Source organism: Canis lupus, chromosome 20 (genome assembly GCF_003254725.2).
Source record: "Canis lupus dingo isolate Sandy chromosome 20, ASM325472v2, whole genome shotgun sequence".
NCBI lineage: Eukaryota > Metazoa > Chordata > Mammalia > Carnivora > Canidae > Canis > Canis lupus.
In genome coordinates this window covers 26,094,237-26,120,506 of record NC_064262.1, presented here as the reverse complement: position 1 = coordinate 26,120,506, position 26,270 = coordinate 26,094,237, and the positions used below count along the sequence as shown (strand labels likewise).

At 40.6% G+C, this 26,270-nt stretch overlaps 1 protein-coding gene across 21 annotated transcripts in view; it reads right to left on the bottom strand.

Annotated features, from left to right (window-relative positions):
- The window catches only part of MAGI1 (membrane associated guanylate kinase, WW and PDZ domain containing 1), a 641,003-nt gene that overhangs the window by 52,568 nt on the left and 562,165 nt on the right, over positions 1 to 26,270 (bottom strand). For all 21 annotated transcript variants that reach the window (XM_025456491.3, XM_025456481.3, XM_025456483.3 and 18 more), the window contains 2 exons: positions 25,914 to 26,096; positions 24,746 to 25,366 (listed from right to left, as the gene is read on the bottom strand). In XM_025456491.3, the coding sequence (XP_025312276.1) occupies positions 24,746 to 25,366; positions 25,914 to 26,096 (804 nt within the window). The remainder of the gene's footprint in view (positions 1 to 24,745; positions 25,367 to 25,913; positions 26,097 to 26,270) is intronic.

Here is a 26,270-nt window from a genome sequence, read left to right as displayed (position 1 = left end):
TAGGTACACTTAGCCCTAACATTTTCCATTGGGGACAGGAAGGAAATTAGGGAAATTTCACTGCCTCATTTAACGAAACTGTGCTAAGGGCCTGCTATGTGCCAAGAGCTGGCATGAATTAAAGTAATGAATAAGATCTACAAGGACCTATTTTCACAGTACTCACATTCTGTGGGAAAACAGAGAATATACACCTTCGCAAATAATTTCAGAGGGATAGCTTTGGTGAAGAAGATGAAGCAGGATAATGGCACAGGCTGTGCCTGGGATGCACAGCTACTTTATCCTGGGTGGTCAAGCACATCTTTCTTGAAGAGCCAGTATCTGAGCTAAGACCTGAATCATGAGAAGGCACCATCCATGTAACTACTCACCCATATAAGATTTATTGAGCTCTGTCATATGCCTGCTGAACCATTACTGAAGAGATAAAGGTAAATCAGACATGGCCCTGACCTGGATGAGTTCATAGCCTGTCTTAAAAAAAAAAATTAAAAAAAAGCAATAGTATAATTGAGCGTGGTCAGTGCTAAGCACCATGATAAAAAGAAACACTTTGGCTCCTGGGAGCATGAGAAAAGAAAGCTAATCCAATGTGAAGAAGAGGGCGGAGAGGGATGAGCTTAATACTGAAGGAGGGCTGGCATTTAAGCACAGGGTCAGGAGTTGGGAGCAATATGGCATGACTGATGCCTGATGATGAGCTTAAGTTTTTTTTTTTTTTTTTTTTTAAAGCTAAATCAGTGTGCCAGCATAAACTCAAGGCCAAGTTTCAACTAGAATACATTGTCACTGAGGGACCTTACAAATGCTATATATAACAAAATTGAATCCATAAAACAAAATTTTTAAAAATGGCCCTCGTTTAAACATGTTTGCTTTTTTTTCTTCTTCTTCTTCCTCTGGTCAAATACCATGCTCAGCCCTATGGCATAATATTTCAATGCAAATATGATACCAACTGCCAAGAACAAGAGCATCAGACTCATGTCTCCAAAAAGATGAAGACACTCTTTCCTTTGGGGGACCTAATAATGGTCACTATGAAATATTGGCCATCATAATTTAGAGAGATGATTGGGTCTCAAATCTATGGAATGAGTAGCTCCCGATGTGTGTGTCAGTTGGCATTTGGTAAGAAGAACAGAGTCATACAGCTTTATGGCGACAGAAAAGTCAGCTTCAATTACACAGGACATACAGCCTAATAAATATGTCCCAGGGAGAAATAAATAGCTATAATCTGCTGGCTGTTAATAGTTTACAGGACCTTTCACCTCAAAGTCATAAGCCTTGAACTGGCACAGGTGAGGAGAGACCCAAAGTCATTAAGATTTTGAGCTACTCAAAAGTACTGTCATCGTACAATTGCTGTGAGAGATAAATGGCCACTTCAGAAATGTTGTCAATGAAACAACACAGATAGTGCTTTTGTTGTCGACTCCCCAAAACATGTGAAATACACCATAAAGGGTCAACAACTTGGCTTCTCTTCTCATTTGTATAGTACAAGGGGTAGGGTCTTTAAAAGCTAGAGCTGAAAGTAAAATTAACAAGAACTGAGAGCTTGCCTTTGGTGACGTACACTTACTCTTCCTAACTGCTATCTGAGTTAAGTACTAGCATCATCCCTATTTTACAGATGAGAAAACTGGGACACTGATGATTCAGTAACATGGCCATGGTCACACAGTCAGGTGAGCAGCGGAGAGGAGCAGTGGCCTAACGCCAAGATTGTGCTTTTTAACATTGAACTATACAGTCTCCTTCAGAGATGCTTCATCCATGTTGGATCACAGCCCATTCATTATGAAGGGGTGTTTATACATAAAAAAAATGCATTCATAAAAATTTTGCCTACAGCTTCATGAATATCATCCTATAGGCCAACAGTCCATGCTATCTTGAACCCATAATTGTGATGTGGGTTTAGGACAAGAGTTCTCTTTTTAGAGATAGCATGGGAGTCTAGGGATAGCCAATCAGGTTCTTAACATGGTCTCTGATATTTTACCCTAAGTCACTAAGTCACCCTAAGTACTAAGTCATTGACCATTCAGGGCTATGCATACTAAAAAAATAACAAAATGTGTCTCTGAATTGAGGGCAATGAAGCAAGTCTTCAGAGCTATACAAGTAACAGTTTGGCTGACCACCAAGTCCTATGAAGTACAGTTTCCAGAGTGGGGGGAGCTTTCTCTACCTTGCAAATGTAGTCCAACACTACTTAATAACACGATTTTTTAAAAATTGGGTGCAAGAAATATGGAATGAGTCAGAAGTAGAGTGAGTTATGGTGTCTTCTTTCCAGAAGGGGAAAGAAAAAGAACTTGTCAACTGAAAAAGACCACTAATTTGTCATGATGTACTATGAGGCCAATCTTTCTTCTCCAGAGAATATTCCTACCCAGATCTACTTTTTAAAGGTGGAAGGAAGCCAGTTTCTCAAGTGGTTCCAGGGAAGCTCTCTAACTCTCTAACTCTATGTTAGTTGGAAATATTTGTCATTTGGGTGTGTAGGCATAGGGTCTTATCTTAGTCTACAAATGCTCCAACCTCTGAGGAAGACTACCTGCCAGGCTGAGAGCCTAACTTTCCTACCACCTGTATTTCAAATTTAATTGCTTTGTGTGTAGATGCTTAATTTAAGGACTGCGCCTGTTACTCATTGCTTTTCTCTCTCTTGCTCACTGAGGTCTCCCCAGGATAGGAAATACTACTTGTAGCTTGGATGCTCTAAGGCAGTTCCTCTAACGTTGAAAGTTTGACTTCTAGCTGCTTAGGATGTGTAGGGCACATTATGAAAGAAGAGCTTAAAATAGCTCATTGAAAAACCAATAAGGATTCCTTTTCTGGGCTGGAAACTCAGAATGCTGTGCAGGCCCTTATTTTAAGGCCACTGGCCCCAAAGGGAAAGTTATCACTGTAATTGGTGTTGAGAAGTTCTAGGTTAAAAAAAAAATACATGCCAGGATCCTTTTCTTTGGCTTACTGACTTTTAGGATGATTTTTAACCCAGCTGCTTTATTTTTAGCAATGTAAGTAAGGCACAGGACCAACAAAAAGATCCAGGAGAGTATCCTGAATTGTTTTAACCTTACAGGACACTAACCCCTGAAATTTAAGGCCCTTTCTAAGGCTTATCTTTTCTACCACATAGGTTTCCAGAATGTATCCTGAACCCAAACATGTTAGTCCATCTTCACTGTCACCAGCTTTTCTTGCCTAGATGACTGTAAGAACCTAAGAACTGGTCTCTGCTTTATTCTTCATCCCCTTTAATCCATTATCCACACAGAGGCCAGAAACATCTTTCTACAGCATAAATCAGATTATATGGTCTGCAGGATACATGTTCTGTGGCTTCCTAACACAGTTTCAATGAAGTACAAGCTGCCCTGCATCCCACAAAGCCTTCCTCAATCTGAGCCAGCCTGCCCTTGTGATTTCATTTCCTACTACTCGTCCCCTTGTCTATGCTCCAGCCAGACCAGCACTCTTCACTTCTGGACTAATTCCTTTCAGTCCCCTGGCTATTTTCACTGGTTGTGCATCCTGCCTGGAACACTGTGCCTGTAGACCTATAGACCTACATTATGTGGCTTCTCATCACTCAAGGCTCTTTTCAGATGTCACTACATCTGAGGAGCACTCCAGGGATCCATGCCATCAGCAGATCCACAGTGAGCCTTCTTTTTTCTTTCAAGATTTTATTTTTAAGCAATCCCTACACCCAACGTGGGGCTCGAACTCGCAACCCCGAGATCAAGAGTCGCATGCTCTACCAACTAAGCCAGTCAGGTGCCCCTCCAAGTGAGCCTTCTTACCACATTTTATTCACAAAGCCCAGTTTCTTTGTTTTCATAGACCCTGTGATTCTCTGAGATTATTCTGTTTACTTGTTTATTGTGTATATTGTTAACTGTTATCATTGTCTTACTTATTGTCTCCATTTCAGGGAACTGGTCTAACTGACTCTAGGGCTCATCGCCAGTCCTAAAACAGTATCTGGTCCCCAGTTCGGCAAATACCTTGGGAATGAATGTGTGAATGTGCAGAGCTTATGAAATGCATTTGTATCTTGAGGGCTGCAGGGAGGGCTGATGAGGCAAAGGAGAGGGGCCGCCTGGTCCTTCTGATCCTCATCATCCCTGCTGTGACTACTTAACAGCTCCTGAAGCTTGGGCTGCTCCTTGATTTACTGGTGAGCTGCCAGCTCAGCTCAACTCGTGGCTGCCTCCCTCCGTGCGGAGAGCAAGGTTCCGCTGTGCCACCTTGTGTTCTAAATTCCCATCACAACGGATGGCTCCGGTCTCAGAATTCACTGAAGACTCACAAAGAAACCCCAAACCCCACAGCTCTCAGCTGCAGCAAATGGATATGTTCTCAGGGACTCTTCTAGAGTCTCAGTAATTCTTCAGTGAAGGATATCTCCACGTCTTTCCTTAGAAAAGCAACTTTTATGCCCACATGGAGTTTAAAGGCTCCAAATGCCTCCCCCTTCACTACAACAAACAAACAAACACGGATGAAAAAGAACATGCCAGGTCTCTTCCTTGAGCTAAATGCATGAATCTCTTGAGCAGTTTTAACAGCCTTATTGGTGTGACAATCACTTTTCGGTCACAGTGTACTTTTGCAAAATAGGAGGGAAATTTTCCCATTTGCTCCGTGAGGGTGTCTATAATTTGGTCATTTCAACTAACTTTATTACCAGACTGCTTAATTGTGACTGAAGCCACCCGGCACCATATCAAACTTTACTTCAATCTTTTAAATTTAGGAAACCATATTAGCTTTAGAAAAGACAGGTCATGGCTAACAATGCCAAGGCGATCCAACTTGGGAGTCCTGCAGCACTGCATTATTCAAACTGTCTGGAAGTCAGGCCTAAAGAGCCATTTACTGAAGGGTCAGGTTTTTCCAAAGAGCAAAGGACATGTGATGAACAGCCCCATTCATCTCCCATGGCGATATTAGATGTCTTTAAAATCCTCTTACTGAAACAATATCTGAACTGGTCTAAGTGATTATGTGAATTTCAAAGAAAAAAAGCTGTTTGCTCGACTTCGTCAATTTCTAATGAATTGCTGCCCCATATAGCTATGGGAAGTAGTGGAAATTGAGGCTTTGCTCAACTCTTAGATTTCAGGTTTCAGTGCGTCAGTCCTCATTTTGCCAACTGCATTTGCTTAAAGGCAGAATATGGGAATCTGCTTCACCCCCACACACACCTCAACACACATCCTGTCCCACTCAAGATGAATCTCAATTAGAAATAATTTTTATAGGTCAAGTACAGGGAAAATTCAAGAATTGCAAGGCTATTTAATGAAATATTCTATCTGGGAACAAGATGTATCACAGGGCACTGCCTTGGAGGAGTACTTTACATTTATGGGAGGGAAGGGTAAGTAACAGAAATTCACACTGGAGATAAAATACATCCTCACTCAGGCAGTATTTTCAGGGAGGAAGATATTCAACAAATTTCTCACAGTGGAGACTGAATACCAGCATCCTTTGCTTCCTCTCCTGTCTGATTTTGGCTGGTTCCTATTGCTCTAATAAGGCTTGGTGTCAACTCACATGGAGAACTTAATGCAAGCAAACGCATTAGCAACAGATTTTTTTAGAGCTATCATAAAGTTTCTGAGACTGCTTTCTTACCACAAGAAATCGGCCATGGATATTTGGCGGGGGGGGGGGGGGGCATGCATGGGTTCACCCTATTTTTCTCTTGCTGCTGGGGTTAACATTCTCAGGACAAAAGATAATCATCGAGGAGCATGACGGATAAAGCAGTAATATGTAAAGGCAAGCCCAAGTAGAGTTGTGAATCTATCGTTGGTCTTGAACCCAAAGCTAGCTTCCACCTAAAGTAAGAGGCCATGTAAGCAATGGTCTGAGGAGGGGGAAAGTGCCTACTGCCTCTCCTCTGGTTTGGATTCCAGACCCCGCACTCACACATCACTTGAGAGCATGCTCCCTTCTCTCCTGTCTTCCCAGCCTCCTGAGGGATTCCTTCCCAGCATCAGTGATTCCTAGATTTGAGATTTTATGAACCACCAAATTTTTGTAAAATAGATGTGAGCAAATGACCACAATTTGCCAATTTCTTACTTTGCAAACTAAGAATATTAAAAATGGGGGTCAAATAATGATCAAATACCATTCCTAAGTAAAAGTAAATTTCAGCAGGAGGAAAAAAAAAAAAAAAAAAACACCCAGGAAGGACATGATCTCTATGGGAGACTACTGCTTTGTACTCTGGAAAAACTTCGTGACTTGTACCGTTGTCCTGATTTCACAGTTTCTGTCTCATTTCACTGTTTACCGATCATGTCATCACCAATCAGAAGGAACATATCCCGAGCTACTTTTTCCCTTGAGGTTCCTCCTTTTTGCCTTTTTTTTTTTTTTTTTTTTTTACCTCTTCTCTATCCCAGAAAATTATGCCAAAAGTATTGTGAAGCATGACCATCTGAGTAACTCCTCCACCTCCTTGCTCTTAAATTCTATCTAATGTGAAGGACCAAGAATACCCTCCATCAGGACAGGGCAGCACTGTAGTTACTATACGCCCTCTTCTTGTTCCATTCACACAATAGTGCTGAGGAAGGTACAATTAAATGGCAATGCAGAGGCCCAAGGACAGTGCCCATGGCTGGCCCAGGATGAACTGCTAGCTAGTGGCAGAGAAGAGGATAGGAGTGTGATTCTGACAACTGGCCAAGCTGCTACTTCCATTACTGAGCAGAAGCAATAACTGAGAAGAAATGGGGAATTCTCATATGAAATTTCTTCCATCCAAGTGCAATGAAAAGTAACCCTAAACTGATTTCATTTGCACTGTAAAAAAAAAAAAAAAAAAAAAAAAGAGTATAGCATTTCCAATAGCAAAAACAAGATGGGTGCCAAAGGGATGAAAGGAAGTGCTTCCCAAACAAAGTCGATGTTCCTCTTCAGGGGACACTGGCCAAGACTGAAGACACTGTTGGATATTACCATGAGGGAGGAGACGGTGCTACTGGCATCAAGTGGGTACAGACCAGGGATGCTGCCAAGAACCCTACGATGCACAGGAAAGAATTATCCAGTCCTTGATCTCAATAGTACAAAGTTTAAGAAATTTTCTTATTAAAAAAAAAAAATTCTAGGGAGCTTGGGTGGCTCAATCAGTTAAGTGTCCGACTCTTGGTTTCAGCTCAGGTCATGATCTCAGGGTTGTGAGATTGAGCCCTGAGTCAGGCTCTGTGGGGAGCCTGCTTGAGATTTTCTCTCCCCCACCCTCTCCTCCTCCCCACCTGCTTGCATGTGCTCTCTCTCTCTCAATCTCTCTAAAATAAATACATAAATCTTAAAAAAAAAAAACAAGTTTCTTCCTTTCAATAGCCACATCTAAGTGAAAGTTGCTCTGCAGGGGGGCAAACTACAAAGAAACCCATTAATCAATGGGCAGTTCTGTGATTTTTTTAATGCAATCATTTCCCCCTTTGGTACATGGTATCTGTGGCAAAAGTAATCACAGAGAACATTTAAAAAATTAGAGCCAACATACATATCTATCTAAGGGAGCACTGACCTAATTCCAGCTATCTCCAAATGATTTAAAGAACTGATTAGTGTTTATGCAACTATACAAAAGCTTTTTAAAACACAGCTTTTTAGATGAATACAGCATGTCAGAGCCCTTGAACATATCAACTGCCAAAATAAAAGTTTAATAAAAACTGAGGTTTGCTGGGCAGCCCAGGTGGCTCAGTGGTTTAGCGCTGCCTTCAGCCTAGGGTGTGATCCTGGAGACCCAGGATCGAGTCCCACATCAGGCTCCCTGCATGGAGCCTCCTTCTCCATCTGCCTGTGTCTCTGCCTCTCTCTCTCTCTCTGTGTCTCTCATGAATGAATGAATGAATGAATGAATGAATGAATAAATCTATCTTAAAACAAACTGAGGTTGTTGAATTAGATGAGTTGATAGCCAACACAAGGGACAGACAGGGATTCCCTCCGTGATGGAATCTTTTAACTGGTCCATGTTGCAGTTTCCTTGCTATTACAGCTGCTACTCTATGATATAGGGCAAACAACTTTGTCACAAACATTAAAATCACAAAAAAGATATATTAGCATTTTACATGACAAAGGTAATTTATCCAATTAGATTTCTAGAAAAAGAATTAACCATGAGAAAATGGGGAGGGTGTGGCTAACCACAGTGTATTTTAAATGTTTACTTGCATGTCATTCTCTATAATGAGAGATTAGCACAGTGCTAAAGTTCACTGAATGGAAGGAAGAATGAACAGCATTTACTGCATATGGTGAGAAACAAAAAAACGTTGAGAACATTTGAAACACATAAGAACATGAGTATGAAATAAACCCAAGTAACAACCTGGCACAAAAAAAGACATGTTCCAAGTTGCCAGTAGAAACACAAGATTCCTAAAGACCCAGTGCTATTTTCAAAGACATTAAGATGTTACGAAGATTTCTGAACCCAATAGGATTATGTTCCCAGATAGGGGATGTGATTAATATATCTGAGCAGGGGAAACACCAGGTAAGGGATATATGAGGGAACATTTTTAAAACTGCAGGTGGCAATGCAAAGACAGGCTCAATCAAAACTATGTCAACTACTTAACTCCAGATGGTGGTAAAGAACGTGTGATTTAATTTGAGGAAAATGAAGGAAGGTGGAAAAAATATTACACAGAGTAAACACTGCCTCAGATCACAGTTTTGGAAATGTTCAGAGCTAAAAAATGCTTAGTGCAGAGGCTATGAAGATACCTCTTGCAATAAAGAGAAACTCGATGCAGTGAGGTCACAAAACTATTATCAGAGAAGAGAGAAGCTACCATAATAACATCTCTCACAGCAGAGACTATCCCAAGGAGGTGGTAACTAATAAATTAATTTTCACATGCAACCAAAATAAGATAGTAAGAAAATTAACTCTAAAGTTAAGAAAAGGGCAGCCCGTGTGGCTCAGTGGTTTGGTGCCACCTTCGGCCCAGGGCGTGATGTGATCCTGGAGACCAGGGATCGAGTCCTACGTCAGGCTCCCTGCATGGGGCCTGCTTCTCCCTTGCCTGTGTCTCTGCCTCTCTCTGTGTCTCTCTCATGAATAAATAAATAAAATCTTTAAAAAAAAATAAAGTTAAAATAAAGTTAAGAAAAAAACAGTCTGAAAATACCTTATTTCTTTTGTTGGAAAAAAAAAAGTATTAATTAAACCAAAAAGAAAGGAAAGCTAGCCACTTCCTAGAATTTTGAGATGATGACAGTAAAAAGCAATTTCTAACAAATGTGTCCATGGTAAGCCTGTGCACCTTCATAACTGCCTTCATGCACGCTGTATTTGGGTCTCAAACTCAGCTGCCCATGGGCAACGTGCAGGCGCGTGCGAGAGTGTGCCAGTGTGCCAGGCTGGATAGGAGACAAAAAGAAATGGGAGGACTGTGGCAAGGTGGAATTGTTGGTGCCAAGTAAATGCATTCAAATTTTCAAAAATTTTAAAAGAGACTACTGAAAAATATATGAGTGGGTCAGACTGAGTATTGATTGCCTGTGGATTACTAGTTCACAACTCCAAACACTTATTATACTTCTGAGCTCTAATCTAGTAGTTCTTGTACAGGGCAAATTTGTCTTCTACATAGACATTTGTCAATATGTAGAAACATTTTTTGTTGTCATAATTTGGGGGAGTGGTGGGGTGTTGGAGGGTATGCTGTTGGCATCTATGAGGTAGACACAAGAGATGCTGTTACACATCCTTACAATGGCAGGATGGACTCCGACAACATAGAATTATCCGGCCCAAAAGTTTAATGGTGCTGAAGCTGAGACACTGCTCTAGCCTCGTATCATGTCTCCTCCACCCTAAGTCACCTGTTACCCACATCTGTGCCACAGATTCAGACTACATGCTACTGTTGGTAAAATTCATGTGTTAATCTTGTCTCCCTAATTACAGTGCGAGTACCCTTGTTTTCTCTCTTCTTATCTTAGAGCTTGCACAAAGGATGTGCTCAATTCCTGATTAAGACTAGGAATGAATCAGCTGGGAAGCAGCTTGTCACAAGTATTATTTGAACTATGAAATTCAACAGAGAAGAAAAACAGCTACACACAGCTCACACTCTGAAGCACACTCACTGATATGACAAATGGCTCATAAATGGAGCTTTTCTGCCCTAACTTCGCAATAACTGAACCCCAGACTCCAGAAAATTGCTCGTGAAGAAAAATAATCAATTTTACCTTGATCCCAGAAGCACTATCCCTAGGGTGATGGCTCTGGACATAGACAAAGAAATGGAATCACAATAGATACTAAGATACTATTTTGTTCTGTATTACACAATCATAGTAAGTTAAATAGTTAAATGCTATTTACTTTTCAGCTCATTTGGAGGTCACATGGGTATCCCACAATTAACATGTCTGAGAAGAAGCCCTGGATTCCTGAGTTCAAGGCCTACCCACTCTTCCTTCAGTAGCCAAATCCTAGCAAATGGCTCATCTATCTATCCAAGTGCCCAGGCTAAAACCCAGGGGTCGTTTTGGCTCCCTTTCCCTTCCTTCTTCAGGAGAGGTTGGCTTGTGGACTAAACATTACTTTTCTTGGACACAAGTGGTCCATTTGCTTATGTGTCATCTGCTACAGAGACAGAGTAGAGTGGCAGTGACAGAGCGTAGAGCCCATGAAGCTACAGTATTTACCATCTGGCTTTTTATAGGAGAAGTCTGTGGACCTCTATTCTGCAGCCCCCTCTCAAGTTCTGTTGACTCTCCTAAAGCCATCCTAAATCCCCTGCTCCCTCTGTCACCACTGGTGTCACTCTGGTCCAAGCTGCCAACATCCTTCTCAAACCACTGCAGTGGCCCTGAGAGGTCTCCCTCCTCCACACCTGTTCTTCTAGAATATGTTCTATACATATATGCTGAGGGACTGTAAAAAACTGTCAATGAGAGCGTATCCCTTCCCTGCTTCACTGACACTGGCCCTTACACTGAAAATAAAATTTGAACTTCTGGTCCCGGTCTGCAAGGCCATCTCAACTCCCCTCGTTAACCTTCCAGCAGCCGCCCTAGCCTCCATTCTATTTCTTCCTTAGGACCTTTACACTAACTGGCCCCTCTTCCTGGAATGGCTGTTCCCTTTGCACTGTGGTTTCCTTGCCTCAAATTTTCTTTCTGTGGTTGCTCAAATTTTCTCACCTAATCAAAAGGACCCCTTTCATTTGGACCCCACCACTTCTGCTCACTACACCTGGTTTTATTTTATTATCTCTGTCTGATAGTTTCCTGTTCATCTGTTTATTTCTGCCCTATCTCTCCTTCCTCTAGAATAAAAGCTTCATGAAATCAGAAGCCTGTTTGTTGGGCTCTATTCCCAGTGCCTAGCAATGTCCCCCTCAGAAGAGAAAACAAAGCAATTGTTTCTCATTCAAATTCATCCTGATTCATCAGTAGAAGTACAGACTGATAATTCTACAGTCTGCTAACTATGCCAAGAATTCTAACTTGAATTTCCTATACTCTTCAAGAAAGCAGAGGGGATGTCCTGACTCCTTAATGAGAATTATAAATCAAATACACATTTGTGATAAATAATGCACAAAAGCAAATAACTCAGTGTATTGAGTTTACCTTCAAGGAGGATGAGACATTCCTTTACCAAAAAAAAAAAAAAAAAAAAAAGGGCAAAAGGTTAGGTGTATCTACCACTGTGCATTATAAGTGTAACAGGAATAAAATGGAAACCATCTAATCAAATCTAAAACTGTATAAATGTGAGAGCAAATAAGTGAAGACTGTTTAGGCTTAAAAATTATAAGACCAAAATTCTGTTAAAAATTTTTAAGTCCAAATACACAGTTCCTTAAGATGCTGAAAGTGGGGCAACCCAGGTGGCTCAGTGGTTTAGCACTGTCTTCAGCCCAGGGCATGATCCTGGAGACCCAGGATCAAGTCCCACATTGGGCTCTCTGCATGGAGCCTGCTTCTCCCTCTGCTTTTGTCTCTGCCTCTCTCTCTCTCTCTGTCGTTCATGAATAAATAAAATCTTAAAAAAAAAAAAGATGCTGAAATTGGGAGGTAATTTTTACGCATCGTATAATGAAAGACCAAACCAAAACAGAGACACTTTTTTATATTTATCTGATCTCTTGCTACATCATCTGGAATATAAATGTGACCTGAATTCTCAAAATATTTGATAACTTTAAACCATAGCAATAAACCAAAAGAACAACTTAAAACTGCATTAGTAATAAAGACCAGAAGGCTCCTTAATCACAAACGTGAATGCCCTCCTGTTCAGTACTGTGGAAGGGCTAGGAAGTTTGCTAATTTTAACATGAACAACTTTTAGCAGCTAGGAAGAAATGAGGCAGAGTGCTGGATCTGATAAGAAGACTCAACTTCTGTGGCACCTAGGTGGCTCAGTGGTTGAGCATCTGCCTTCAGCTCAAGGTGTGATCCCGGGGTCCTGGGATTGAGTCCTTCATTGGGCTCGGTGCAGGGAGCCTGCTTCTCCCTCTGCCTATGTCTTTGCCTCCCTCTCTGTGTCTTTCATGAATAAATAAATAAAATCTTAAAAAAAAAAAGAGGACTCGACTTCCAAAACTATGGGAGAAACTAAGCATCATGGTAAGCAAGGAGGTCAATTACTTTGAGATACTGAATCAAAAACAAGGAGACATCAATATCTTCCCTTTCAAACAATTTTGCCAAACTGTGAAGTTGCTGATAGCTATGTGGCAGATTATACATTTATATATATATATATATAAGAGTTTAAGGTGAATTTCCCCATGTTTTAAAGTTTCTTCCCCTTTTTGGATTAAGGATACTTTACATTATGAAACAATTTAAAATAAGTTCCTTAGACAATGTCAGTCTACTATTCAAAGATGAGACACTTCTTGGCTAAGTGGAGGCCCCGTAATTCCTCTTAAGCCTTGATGAGGCTGTCTCACTGGGACAGAGCAGGATTTAATAAATAGTACCTATTATTACTATTATCTGTATAAAAAATATCCATTCCTGGGGCACCTGGGTGGCTCAGTCAGTTAAACATCCAACTCTTCAGTTTCAGCTCAGGTCATGATCTCAGGGTCGTGAGATTAAGCCCCATATCAGGCTCCATGCTCAGCATGGAGTCTGCTTGGGACTTCTTTCTCTCTCCATCTCCCCTTGCTCACATACACACACTCTCTTCCTCTCTCTAAAATAAATAAAATCTTAAAAAAAAAAAAAAAGATATCTATTCCCTATGAACTTGCCTTCAGTTCTATATATTTTTTTCCATTTAAAGGTATAACAATAAAAGAAAGGGCAAAATAAAGCATATTGAACATCCTCTTTTAAGGGTAAAATAAAGCTTGTAGAGCAGAGCTGACCAATGGCACTTTCTGTGAGGATAAAAATGTTCCATAACTGTGCATGTAGCTACTGAGCTCATGAAATGTGGCCAGTTGGGGAAGAACTGAATTTAACATTGTATTTAATTTTAATTAAATAGCCACATGTGGCTAGTAACTAGTGAACTGGATGCTAGAGAATAGGCTTAACTGGACCAATATGACTCACTGAAATGATGTTCTAAGGATCTTGGCTATGGACATGCCAATCAATGCATTTTCTTGTCATTTAGAGCAGCCGGTGACACAGACTTTTATAGGCAAATAGACTTGGATTGGGATTCAAGCTCTGTCATCTTTTTGCTATGTGGTTACGAGGTGGTGAAACTCCCACTGCCTATCTCCTTAACTGTAATAATATAGTACTCAATACAATAACAACAACAAAAAATAAAAGGCATCCAAAATGGTAAAGAAGAAGTAAAACTTTCACTATTTGCAGAGGACATCATACTATATGCAAAAAAATCTGAAAGACTCCATCAAAAAATAGCTAGAACTGATAAAGTGATTCAGTAAAGTTGCAAGATACAAAATCAATTGACAGAATTCTATTTCATTTCTATACACTAATAATGAAGCAACAGAAACAGAAATCAAGAAAACAATCCCATTTACAATTATACCAAAAACAATTAGCTACCTAGGAATAAAGCTAACCAAAGAGGTAAAGACCTATATTCTGAAAACTATAAAACTATAAAACACTGATGAAAGATGCTGAAAATAACATAACAAAATGGAAAGCATTCCATACTCATGGATCAGAAGAACAAATAAGGTTAAAATGTCTATACGGGGATCCCTGGGTGGCGCAGCGGTTTGGCGCCTGCCTTTGGCCCAGGGCGCGATCCTGGAGACCCGGGATCGAGTCCCACATCGGGCTTCCGGTGCATGGAGCCTGCTTCTCCCTCTGCCTGTGTCTCTGCCTCTCTCTCTTTCTCTCTCTGTGACTATCATAAATAAATAAAAAAAAATTAAAAAAAAAAAAAGATTAAAAAATGTCTATACGACCCAAAGCAATCTACACATTTATTGTAGTCCTTATCACAAAATCAAAGCATTTTTCATAGAACTAGAAAAATAATTCTAAAACATATATGGAACCACAAAAGACCCTGAATAACCAAAGCAATCTTGAAAAAGAAAAGCAAAGCTGGCGGCATGATTCCAGACTTCAAGCTACATTACAAAGCTGTAGTGATCAGGACAGAATGGTATTGACACAAAAATAGACACAATGGAACAGAAGAGAAAACCTGGAAATGGACTAACAATTATGTGGTCAGCTCATCTTCGACAAAGCAGGAAAAAATATCCACTGGGAAAAATACAGCTTCTTCAACAAATGCTGTTGGGAATACTGGACAGCAATATGCAAAAGAATGAAACTGGAACACTTTCTTACAACATACACAAAAATAAATTCAAAATGGATGAAAGACCTAAATGTGAGAACCATAAAAATCCCAGAAGAGAGCATGGGCAGTAACCTCTTTGACATCAGTTGTCACAAGTTTTCTCTAGTTATGTCTCCTGAGGCAAGGGAAACAAAAGCAAAAATAAACATTAGGACTATATATCAAGATAAAAAGCTTCTGCACAGAGAAGGAAAGAATCAACAAAACTAAAAGGAAACCTACAGAATGGGTGAAGGTATTTGCAAATGACATATGTGATAAAGGGCTAGTATCCAAAATATATAAACTTATAAAACTCAAACCCAAAAAACAAATAATCCAATTAAAAAATGGGCAGAAAACATGAACAGACATTTCACCAAAGAAGACATACAGATGGCTAACAGACACATGAAAATATGCTCAACATCACTCATTGTCAGGGAAATGCAAATCAAAACTACAATGAGATATGGCTAAAATAAAAAAAAAACACAAGAAACAAGTGCTGTAGAAGATGTGGAGAAAAAGAACCCTCTTATACTGTTGGTGGGAATGCTAACTGGTACAGGCACAGTGGTAAACAGTATGGAGGCTCCTCAAAAAGTTAAAAATAGATCTACCCTATGATCCAACAATCACACTACTGGGTATTTACCCAAAGAATACAAAAAACACTAATTCAAGGAGATACATACACCCCTATGTTTATAGCAACATTATCTACAATAGTTAAGATATAGAAGCAGCCCGAGCATGCATCATCTGATGAATGGATAAAAAAAGATGTGGTATCTATATATAGTGGTGCATTATTCAGCCATAAAAAATGAAAGTTGGGCAGCCTGGGTGGCTCAGCGGTTTTGCACTGCCTTCAGCCCAAGGTGTGATCCTGAAGACCCGGGATCGAGTCCCACATCGGGCTCCCTGCATGGAGCCTGCTTCTCCCTCTACCTGTGTCTCTGCCTCTCTATCTCTGTGGGTCTCTCATGAATAAATAATATAATCTAAAAAAAAAAAAAAAGAATGAAAGCTTGCCATTTGAAATGATACAGATGGAGCTAGAAAGAATAATGCTAAGTGAAATAAGTTAGAGAAAGACAAATAGAATATGATTTCACTCATAGGTGGAATTTAAGATGAGCAAAGGGAAAAAGAGAGACAAATTAAGAAACAGCTTCTTAACTAAGAGAACAAAATGATGGTTACACAAAGGGGAGGTGCGTGGGGTTGGGTTAAACAGGTGATGGGGAATAAGGAGTACACTTGCAATGAGCACCAGGTAATGTAAGGAAGTGTTGAATCACTATATTGTACACTTGAAACTAATATAACACTGTCCATTAACTGGAATTAAAATAAAAACTTAAAAAGTCTTATAAAATTTAAAAAACACAGTGCTCACCTCAGAGAGTTCTCTTGAGGATTAGCATTTACAAAATTGAAGGGCCAGATATGAATTTATATTTTTTCATTTAACATATATGACCTTCTGTACACACACAATGCGCCAGACATGATCTCAGGTGGCATGGATGAGGTAGTGAGTGAGACCAAGTCTCTGCTCTCATGGAGGTCACAAGAAAGTGTGAGTGCCATGAGGGAGAATCACAGAGCAGAGAGAGATGCTAGGGTTCGATGTTATTTCCTACAGGGAGGGGACAGCAGGCTTCTTGGAGGATAGAACCTCTGAGCCGAAGCCTGAAGGGTTTGAGAGAGCCCTGTGGCCCCCTTGAAGAAGAGACATTCAGACTGAGGGAAGGGCAAGTGCTAGGGCGTTGGCACAGGACCTTGGAGCCGACCTGGGATGACGAGAAGTCATTTTGACACGAGGACTGCTGGGATTCAATTGACTTGCAATCACTCTAGTAGGAGAATGGACCCTAGGAAGCTCTCAGATGGGCTGCAAGGCCATAGCCAGGCCAGGCACCATATGATGGATGGCAGAGGCCAGGGACAAAGTGGGAAGTCGACGGAGCTGGGGCTTTTGAGAGGGAGAAGTGACGGAACTTGCTGATGCGAATACACTGAATTCTATCACTATTAGGATATCACTCTGCAACCAACCTGGATTCCCCTTTTCAGAGGCCCTGCAGCTCAATCTGAAAGATTCTTGCAGTCAAACATTTAAGTGGTGCAATTTGCCATTCATTCTCCAGTCCAAGACCAGAGGGCAAAGAGAAGAGCGGCACCTGATCATCTGGGTTTAACTCGGGCACACAGCTCACTGCAGTTCTAATTATGATGGTTTAGCATCGCTTCAGAAGGAAAAAAAGTACACACAAAGATCTAATGCTAATGATGTGCTCAGATGATGAGATTAGATATTGCTTTTCCTATATGGATCAATGATGATTTAATGAACTAAATATCATCAGTAAATTTTGATGAAAAATTAAGTGGCATCTATTTGCCTGCAGACTTCAGACCTTATTCATTACTTTATATGTAAGATATACTCCTTAATAGTTATGGTATTGAAGTCTCTCATCTATAAGCCAAGATGCTGCTTAGCATAGTGGTTAAGAGCCCAGTCTCTAGAATCTAAACTTCTGGGTTCACATCCTGGCTTTGCCACTAACCAGATGTGTGATTCTGGGAAATCACTGTCCTCTCTCCAGAGCTTTGTATCCTCTGCTCCTAAATGGAGCTAAGATTTTACTTCCCTCATGGGGCTCTTTTAAATTATGATATATAAAATGTTTAGAGCCAACTTTGCCTGGCACATGGTGGAAGTGTTCACTGTTTTACTATAAGTGGTTTAAACAAGGAAGAGTCTTATACGTATTTTTCCAACCAAACCAGAAATCTCCCCTTTACTTTATATGAAGCAAATTTAGCTGCGGCATTTCAACACTGAAAGCAAAAATAATTTCTTCATTTGTTTTCCTAGTGGAGGGGCTAACAATCACTGCCTTCGTTTCCCTGAGGACCCTGCTCAGAATCACAATGCAAATTAAGGCAGGGCAATGCAGTCACAACAACAGGGTGCAGTGAGGTTTTATTTAAGTGTGTGTCTACGTATTGCCTGTACCATGGTAACAAGCCTGACACATGCGAGCACTCAATCGACGAGAGCAGGAACATGGTCATTACCATCACCACCACCACTTCCATATCTAATTTTTGGCTTTCAATGTCTCTGTGTCATGCTTGTCAAGGTATGAGGCATGACTACGAAGCTGACTACGAATGAGATGGACCTTAGGGAAGATCGAGCAACCTGCTTCTTATACAGTCGACTTGAAAAGGAGAATATTATTCAGAAATGAAAATAATTGTTTAGTTTTATAACCCAGTTTTCCAAGTGAGATGTCACAGAACCTAAATGGATAAGGTCCATGAGGGTAGGAGCCTCAGAGTGGTTGCCACTCTAGTTGTACATCAGAATCACCTGTGGAGGGACACCCAGGTGGCTTAGCCGCTGAGCGTCTGCCTTCAACTCAGGTCGTGATCCCCAGGTCCTGGGACCCAGTCCCATATCAGGCTCCAGGAAGGGAGCCTGCTTCTCCCTCTGCCTATGTCTCTGCCTCTCTCTCTTTCTCTGTTTCTCTCATGAATAAATAAATAAAATCTTAAAAAAAAAATTTTGCCCATGGAGCTTCTACAAAAAAACAGAATGCCTGGCAGTCATACCCTGAGATTAGTATACCGTACATCTGGATAGAGCTTTTTTTTTTAAGATTTTATTTTATCTTTTGAGAGAGAGAGAGTGTGTGTGTGCGAGCTGGAGCGGTGGGTAGAGGGAGAGGGAGAAGGAGAGTAGGGAACCAGACTCCTCCCACTGAGGATTGAGCCTGACATGGGGCTTGATTCCCTGTGATCATGACCTGAGTCGAAATCAAGAGTCAGACACTTACCCAACTTGGCCACCCAGGCACCACCCTCTTTTTTCTTAAATAAAAAGCCAGCCCTAATTGCTTCTGATATTGGTAACAGCAGTAAAACACTACTGATTTATTGTGATTACTTCTATGCCAGCAATTAGCACAAATGCTATATGATTTTATCTCCATCAGGCACATGCAAATTAAGTACTATTATTCCCATTTTTTCAGATGACTTGCCTAAGGTCATAAAGCAAATAAAACTAGAAGCTGTGATTTAAATTTCCATCATCTGGCTCTAGAATCTTATGCCCTTTTCTTTACATATTTGTTTAAACCAGCTTGTTCAAAGGGTAAAAACAGGAATTACCACGTAGGCACTCATGATTCAAGATTAGCTTCCTTTGGGAGACCACTGATCCCCTGGCTAGTAGTAAATGCCCTCATGCTATGATTAGGACTCTCCTTAACTCTTCAAGATCTTATAGAATCTGCTACTAAAGCAATAGCTGCCCAACAAAAATTCCTAGACTCTCTGGCCAAAGTTGTTCTTGGTAATAGAATAGCTTTTGATTATCTTTTAGCTAACAAAGGAGGTGTCTGTACTATGGCCAGTATCACTTGCTGCACCTGGATTAACACTTCTGCATTAGCTGAAATTCAGCTATGTAAGATCATCAAAAAAAGCCAGTTGCCCTAATAAAATGACTTCTTCACTGGGGTCTTGACTTCTTTGATTCTGACTGGTTTGGGTCTTAGGGACCATGATTCCAAAGTACATTCCAGACATTGCTAATTATCCTATTTATAATAATCCTAATAGTCTCCCTGGTGCATTATATTCTCTCAGAAGCTTTCTTTTTTTTTTCTCTCAGAAGCTTTAAATGCATGTTTGCAACTGCTAAGCACCAAGCAAATAATCCTCCAGTACCGGATCATCAGAAAAGCAACAAAGAGCATGACCAGCTTAAAAAACGTGAACCTGAATTTGTGACCTGTGAAAACCACACAGAGATTTAACAAAAAGATGTCACGACCTGTGTGTACCATCACAGAAGATTAGCGAAAACTGTGAGAACTTCAGAACAGTCATTAGGAGTAGGGCTAATGCCTTAAACTTTGGTCACATCTCTTAGGCTGGGAATCTGATTAAAAGGAGGGAATTGTTAAAAATGAAACTCCAGGCCCAAAATGGAGCCATTTATGCTAAGCACCGTATCACCAAACTGAGACTTAAATCTTAGCTACAGTTTTGGCCTCTCCTAGGAATGTAATCTTCAATCACTCCACCTGGAGTTACCTAGTAATTCAGCACTAATAAGGTAACATGCCTGATAGATGCCTGCTTTCCCTTAAAGAAAGGTAACCTTGGGGCGCTCAGTGGTTAAGCGTCTGTCTTGGGTTCAGGTAATGATCCCAGGATCCTGGGATCAAGATTGGGCTCCACATCGGGCTCCCTGCTCAGTCAGGAGCCTGCTTCTCCCTCTGCCTTCTTCCCCCTGCTTATGTTCTGCTCTTTGTCAAAGAAATGAACAAAATCTTAAAATAAATAAACAAATAAGATAGTTATAACCAACCTGCTTTTGGTAGTATAACTCCCATGTCCCACTCTTTTCTGCATTAAAAAGGCCTTCCATTTTGTACAGCTCCTCAGAGTTCCTTTCCTTCTGCTACGTGGGATGCCCGATTCATGAATCACCGAAGAAAGCCAATAAAGCCTTTAACATTTACTCAGTTGAATTTTGTTTTTCAACATATTAATGACATCATTTTGTGCATAAAGGTAGAGCCAAAAAGGGTCACTCTGAAGATGATCTAGTTCAAAACATCCATTTTGTTGATAAAGAAATGAGTCTCAGGACAGGAGCAGTAACCTGGACAGACATGCAGAGCAGCTAAGAGTGGAGGTGGACCTACGGGGATCCACTTGACACCCCAGTTCAGCTTTCTTTTCAACACACACTATTTCTCAAAAGCAAAACATGTGTTCCCCACTTCCTTAAAGTTTTGCCAAATCTTGAAACAGAATATTCTGACTCAATACAATATTATATCCTAAAGATATCCCAACTACCAACTGGTGTGAATTAGCCAAATACACCAAATATACTCTGAGGCACAGGTAATTCCGTTACATATAATATCCACCCCCCCCCTTTTTTTTTTACGAAAAGCAAGACAAAACAAACAAAACCTTTATGGGACAAATGATCTTTTGTCAATAAAAAAAACAGTATTGAAAAAAATAGTAATCACCTTCTAGCATAATTTTCCAACACCTCAAAAAAGGCCTCTAGATTCACCCCAGTGTCACGCAACAGGCATCTGAATGCAAATACTATGTAAAAGTAAAATAAATAAAAAGCATTCTTTTGACTGCACAGCAGAGGGAGGAGGAGGAAAGGAAGCACCACGGGAAGATGGGGAGCTGACCCTAGGAAGAAGGTAGTGCCCCATGAAGAACATGACTGACGAACCAGTAGGCAGGGACGTGTTTACAGAGAAGAGACTTGTAAATAAGTCAGTAATGGTCCCAGCTGCCAGGGCATGTGGATGGACAACCCCACCAACTCCATGCCTGATCCAGGAAACTGTCTAATCCCAGAAATTTACAAATGATATTTTAACTTCTGCTTGATTTCCAGTTTGGGAAAAAAAATACCAAAAATCAAAATGTCCCCAATCTTGACAAGAACAGGTATCAAAAATGAGAAGATTAAGAATTAAAACAAAATATCGCTGTAGCTGGTTCTGTCCCACAGTAGAAAAGGCCAGTTCTTTAAAGTACAGAAAGCCTCATCCTCGAGATTTGAATCCCAAGACTCACAAGAATCATGAGTTTATCAATCTGCTTACCAGGAGTTTTGACAGAAATGAGATTCATTAGAAAGAATCTGAGAAGTGGCCATTTACTTTCTCATTCAACCTAGATGCTGTCTTTGTTGCTTCACTAAACCTTCTCATTTACACCCCCACCATACAGGAGTGATGATTAAAATGTCAGCCCTAGTTCCAATAGCTAATATATGGCGGAAACAAATATATTTATATGCTTTCTAGAAAGATTAATAGTAGCTGGTGCTAGCCTGCCAAATGCAGATGTACAAACTTTCTATCCAATACATAAATCAAACACAAGGCATATGGTGTATTTTAAAGACTGCTGATGTTAGAGTGATTTTAAATTACTCAGGTTCTGGAATAAACTATGTAGATGTTGACTAATGTGGCAATATATTCTGGGTCTTTCCATATTAATTTAAGTTTATAAAATGTAATGGCCTTAACAAAAAGGTCTTAGAAATTAAGAAGAGAGAATGCAAACATATTTGAAATCAAGGGGTATGTTTCTATAAACAGTTGTATGGTAGTTTGGGCATATTCATTACAATATGGTTCCAGTAACTGTGGTAGTTAGTATGTTGTAATGAGACTTTATTTTTTGGTCTCCTTAAAGTGAACCTAATAGAATGAAATGACAAACGAAATGAAGGAGCAAATAAATCAGGTAGGAGAGCAGGGTGGTTTGTGGCCATCAAATGAGCAGTGGCTAAATCAGAAAGGGCCCTGATGGACCAAGAACCATTTAAGTTTTCAAGTTGCTGGCTATAGAAATCAGCGATTATGCAAAAACTAGTGTTATTGAGAAGTTGGGCAGAGCACTGAACAGATTTGAGCTTTACTTCACAGTCATATTTTGGGTTGGCACCTTCCAACCTTTCAAGGACATGGTAAAAGTGAGATAAGAGCATATGCCAATATGAAAGGTGCTTTGTAAATTGCCAGCTTATCCATAAGCATCACTTATTGTCCTTGTCGTCATCATCATCACCACCAGCTACTACTATCATCACCACCACCAGCCACTACCATCATCATTACCACCACCACCACCACCTTCATCATTCTGAAGCTCAAGTCACTTTCTACTACATCTCAGTCACTGCTGAAAAAACAATGACCTATGCAGTCAAGTGATCCAGGTACAAGAAGATTTTTCAAAATGGCATCATAGAAGATAACAGGTTAAAAAATTAAATCCGCACAATGGCTTTTACAACTATTTTAGAAGGGTTGGCTGAGCATTTCAGTTCACACAGATAGTTGCTCTGAATTTTGGATTTCCTTCCAATGACCTGAATCATTTTGACTACAGAACACACAACTTCATGAGAGCATGAGAACACAGTTGCTGTAACACACATGAACTCCTCTGTTGCAATGGAACCATGAGGAAATAAAAGTCTAGTTTCTGATCTCTTTTCAGATGGTCAGAGTATGTTGTGCATGAAACAAATTGTGTTGGGAAAAACTGACTGAACAAGATCAATCAAGACCAGTCACAAACACATATCCAGGAGCAAAGCATTTCAACAGTGTGGAAAGTATTTCTCAGTGTGAGATAGTGGGAGTTCTGGTGAGGCAGAGGTAAGCAGTGCAGGCTTCGGAAAGAAGAAAATCTAACGTCTCAAGATTAAGAATCCCTAACTTCTCTGAGATCCTTCACCACTTCATTAAAATGTGGGTATGTTGACATATGTTTCTCATATAATTGGTGGAGAGCTGTTGCTCCTACCAAGTATAAATAATTGCATACTCATACATTATCTTTTCATTCATGAATGCCTAGCAGGAGTCAGGTATTATGTTAAGTGCGGGGATCCAATGTCAGCAGGTAGACGTGGGCCCTGCCTACTTTATGAATCTTTTATCTAGTAAAAAAAGAGCAACAAAGAAATAAACACACAAAACAATGACTTGCAATGATAATAATAATGATGTGATAAAGGCAATGAAAAATGGGGGTGCTGCAGTAAAGACTACAAGGAAGTAGGGGACTACTTTATTTTTACTTATTTTTTAAAAGATTTTTTTTTTTAAATTTCTTTGAGAAAGAGGCAGAGAGAGCACAAGCTGGGGGAGGGTCAGAGAAAGAAAGAGACAAGCAGACTCCCTCTTGAGCAGGAAACCTGATGTGGGGCTTGATCCCAGGACCCTGAGACCATGATCTGAGCTGAAGTCAGATGCTTAACCAACTGAGCCACCCAGGCACCCTGGGGAACTACTTTAAATAAGTAATCAGACAAACCATCACACAGGAGGAGACTTGAATGAGATTTGAGCCAGCCAAGTGAACAGCTGGGGAAAGAACATTCCAAGAAGAGGGAACAGGAAATGCAAAGGCCCTGAGACAACCAGGGCTTGGAGCACTAAAGGCATTTCCAAAAAGAAATCAGGTGGCTGGAGCATAGTGACAAGTGGAGAAGGGTGTGAGATGAAGCTAGAAGAGTGGCACAGAGCCACATTTTGCATGCACATTATGTAGGGCAGATTCAGGAGAATAAGTATAGAGATTTAAAAATATTAATGGTTTTTTACGTTTTTTAAATATTTTATTTATTTATTTGACAGAGAGAGAGAGAGCACAACCAGGGGAGCTACAGGCAGAGGGAGAGGAAGAAGCAGGCTTCCAGCTAAGCAGGGAGCCTGATGCAGGGCTCATTCCTAGGACCTTGGGATCATGTCCGAAGCTGAAGGCAGAGGCTTAACTGACTGAACCACTTAGGTGCCCTTATTAATGTTTTTTTTTTTTTTTTTTTTTTATTAATGGTTTTTTAAAAGCACAATGTGATTTACATTCAAAAGTATCACTCTGGGGGGATGCCTTGGTGGCTCAGTGGTTGAGCACCTGCCTTTGGCCCAGGGCGTCATCCTGGAGTTTCAGGATCGAGTCCCACATTGTGCTCCCTGAGTGGAGCCTGCTTCTCTCTCTGCCTGTGTCTCTGCCTCTCTTTGTGTCTCTCATGAATAAATAAAATCTTAAAAAAAAAAAAAAGTATCACTCTAGCTGCATGTGTATAACCTAACATATAAACATAACCTTTATCCTACAGAACCTACCATTTGGCAAAAATAGAAGGAATTTTGAATAGTTTCCAAATATTTAAATAAAAATGATCCTGAAGAGTAGACTAAAAAAAGCCTCCCAAAGCCACCTGAAGTCTGGTAAATTAAACAACAGATTCTGGGTTAAAAAAAAAAAAAAATCACAGAACACAAGAAAGCTACAACATACCTCCTCGTTGCACCAACAATGTCACCTCACTTCCCTTTGGACATTCGATCAGCATATCCACAACTTGGTTGTGGGTCAGAGCCTGCACGTTCTTTTTATTAACTTCCACTATAAGATCCCCTTCTTTCAGGCCACGGCACCTTGGACTGTCCACAATCTGTTTCACTCTTTGGCCGCCGCCACCGGGACTGTCTGCAATAGTAAACCCAAAGCCCATTGGCCCTTTGACTATATGAACAGTTATGAGTTCCGGCTGAGTGGCTATGGAGGAAGCCAAAGAGACAGTGTCATTGGGGTAACCATGGGAACCGTTTGAAGCCACGTCAGCAGGGCTGCTTGGCCTGGCATCCTTCATGCCATTGACTTTGCCTGTTTTACTGCTGTGACTAGCTGGCGAATCATAGGTCTCTTGCCCATTCACAATAATTGGTTCTTTATCCAAAATGGCCACCGAGGTCACTAAACTCGTATTGGGGTCATCTGGGTCAAAAGGCAATGGGTAACCCCGGCAGAGTTCAAGGTCCACGCTGGCACCAATGGGAATGGACTGAAAGATTTTCACAACTTGTGCATGCGTGTGTCCCAAAACACAGGTGTCGTTCACGCTGACAATGACATCTCCTGCAAAAGATAAGAGTTTGGGGTTAAAAAGGAAAACCAACAGTAGCCAAAAAAAAATTCTAACAACATGATACTGTAAAATCCTACCAACAGAATGTGAACTGAAACTGGATTTGGGGGTAGTATCACAGGGCCCAAAGAGACTACTTCTATTACTTATTTTAACTGCTAATAAGGCATTCTTTAGTGTCTAGTGTCTTCCCTGCCTTCCCTGCTAATGAGAATATAATGATCATTGAAAGAACATTGAGATTTCTTCAAAAAAAAATTCTCGCTGCAGAAATCCAAGTTTAGAATTCTTCTATTCAGACAGATCTAAGTTTTTAGTAAATTACTGCTTTATGGGTATTCAATAGCATCCTAACAGTAAAATGGCTCCAAAGTTCTAAATTTTTACCAGGGAATGCCTTGATAGAGTGGAGGAATCTGGTTAATGCACAGATTAAAAGCCATTTAGAAAGTCATGCACCCCTGATGCCGTCTGCTCTTGTCCAGGGGCTGAGTGGCAGGAAATGCGGGGGCCACCACGTGGCAGCATCATCTCTACCTGTCTCCATCTTGCCATCCAGTGCGGCAGGACCATCCAAGACCAAGCTCTTGATCTGCAGAAACTCGTCCGGTTCATCCCCTCCAACAACAGTGAAGCCAAAGCCACGACTGCTCTTCCGCAGCTTTGTGTGAATGAACTTGCCTTTCAACTCAGAAGGATTTCGTGTAAAAAAGGGTTTGCCTGGACGATAACAAGAAAAGCATAAGGAGAGTCCCTGTGAGAGTGAGAAGGTGAGTCAAATAAGAAATGACACAATTTATGGATAACTTCTCCAAGCTCTTGTACTTAAGGTTTTTAGGAAATTTCCTCTCTTGGTTGCACTAATAAGGTTCATCCCTTTGTTTAAGAAGGGGG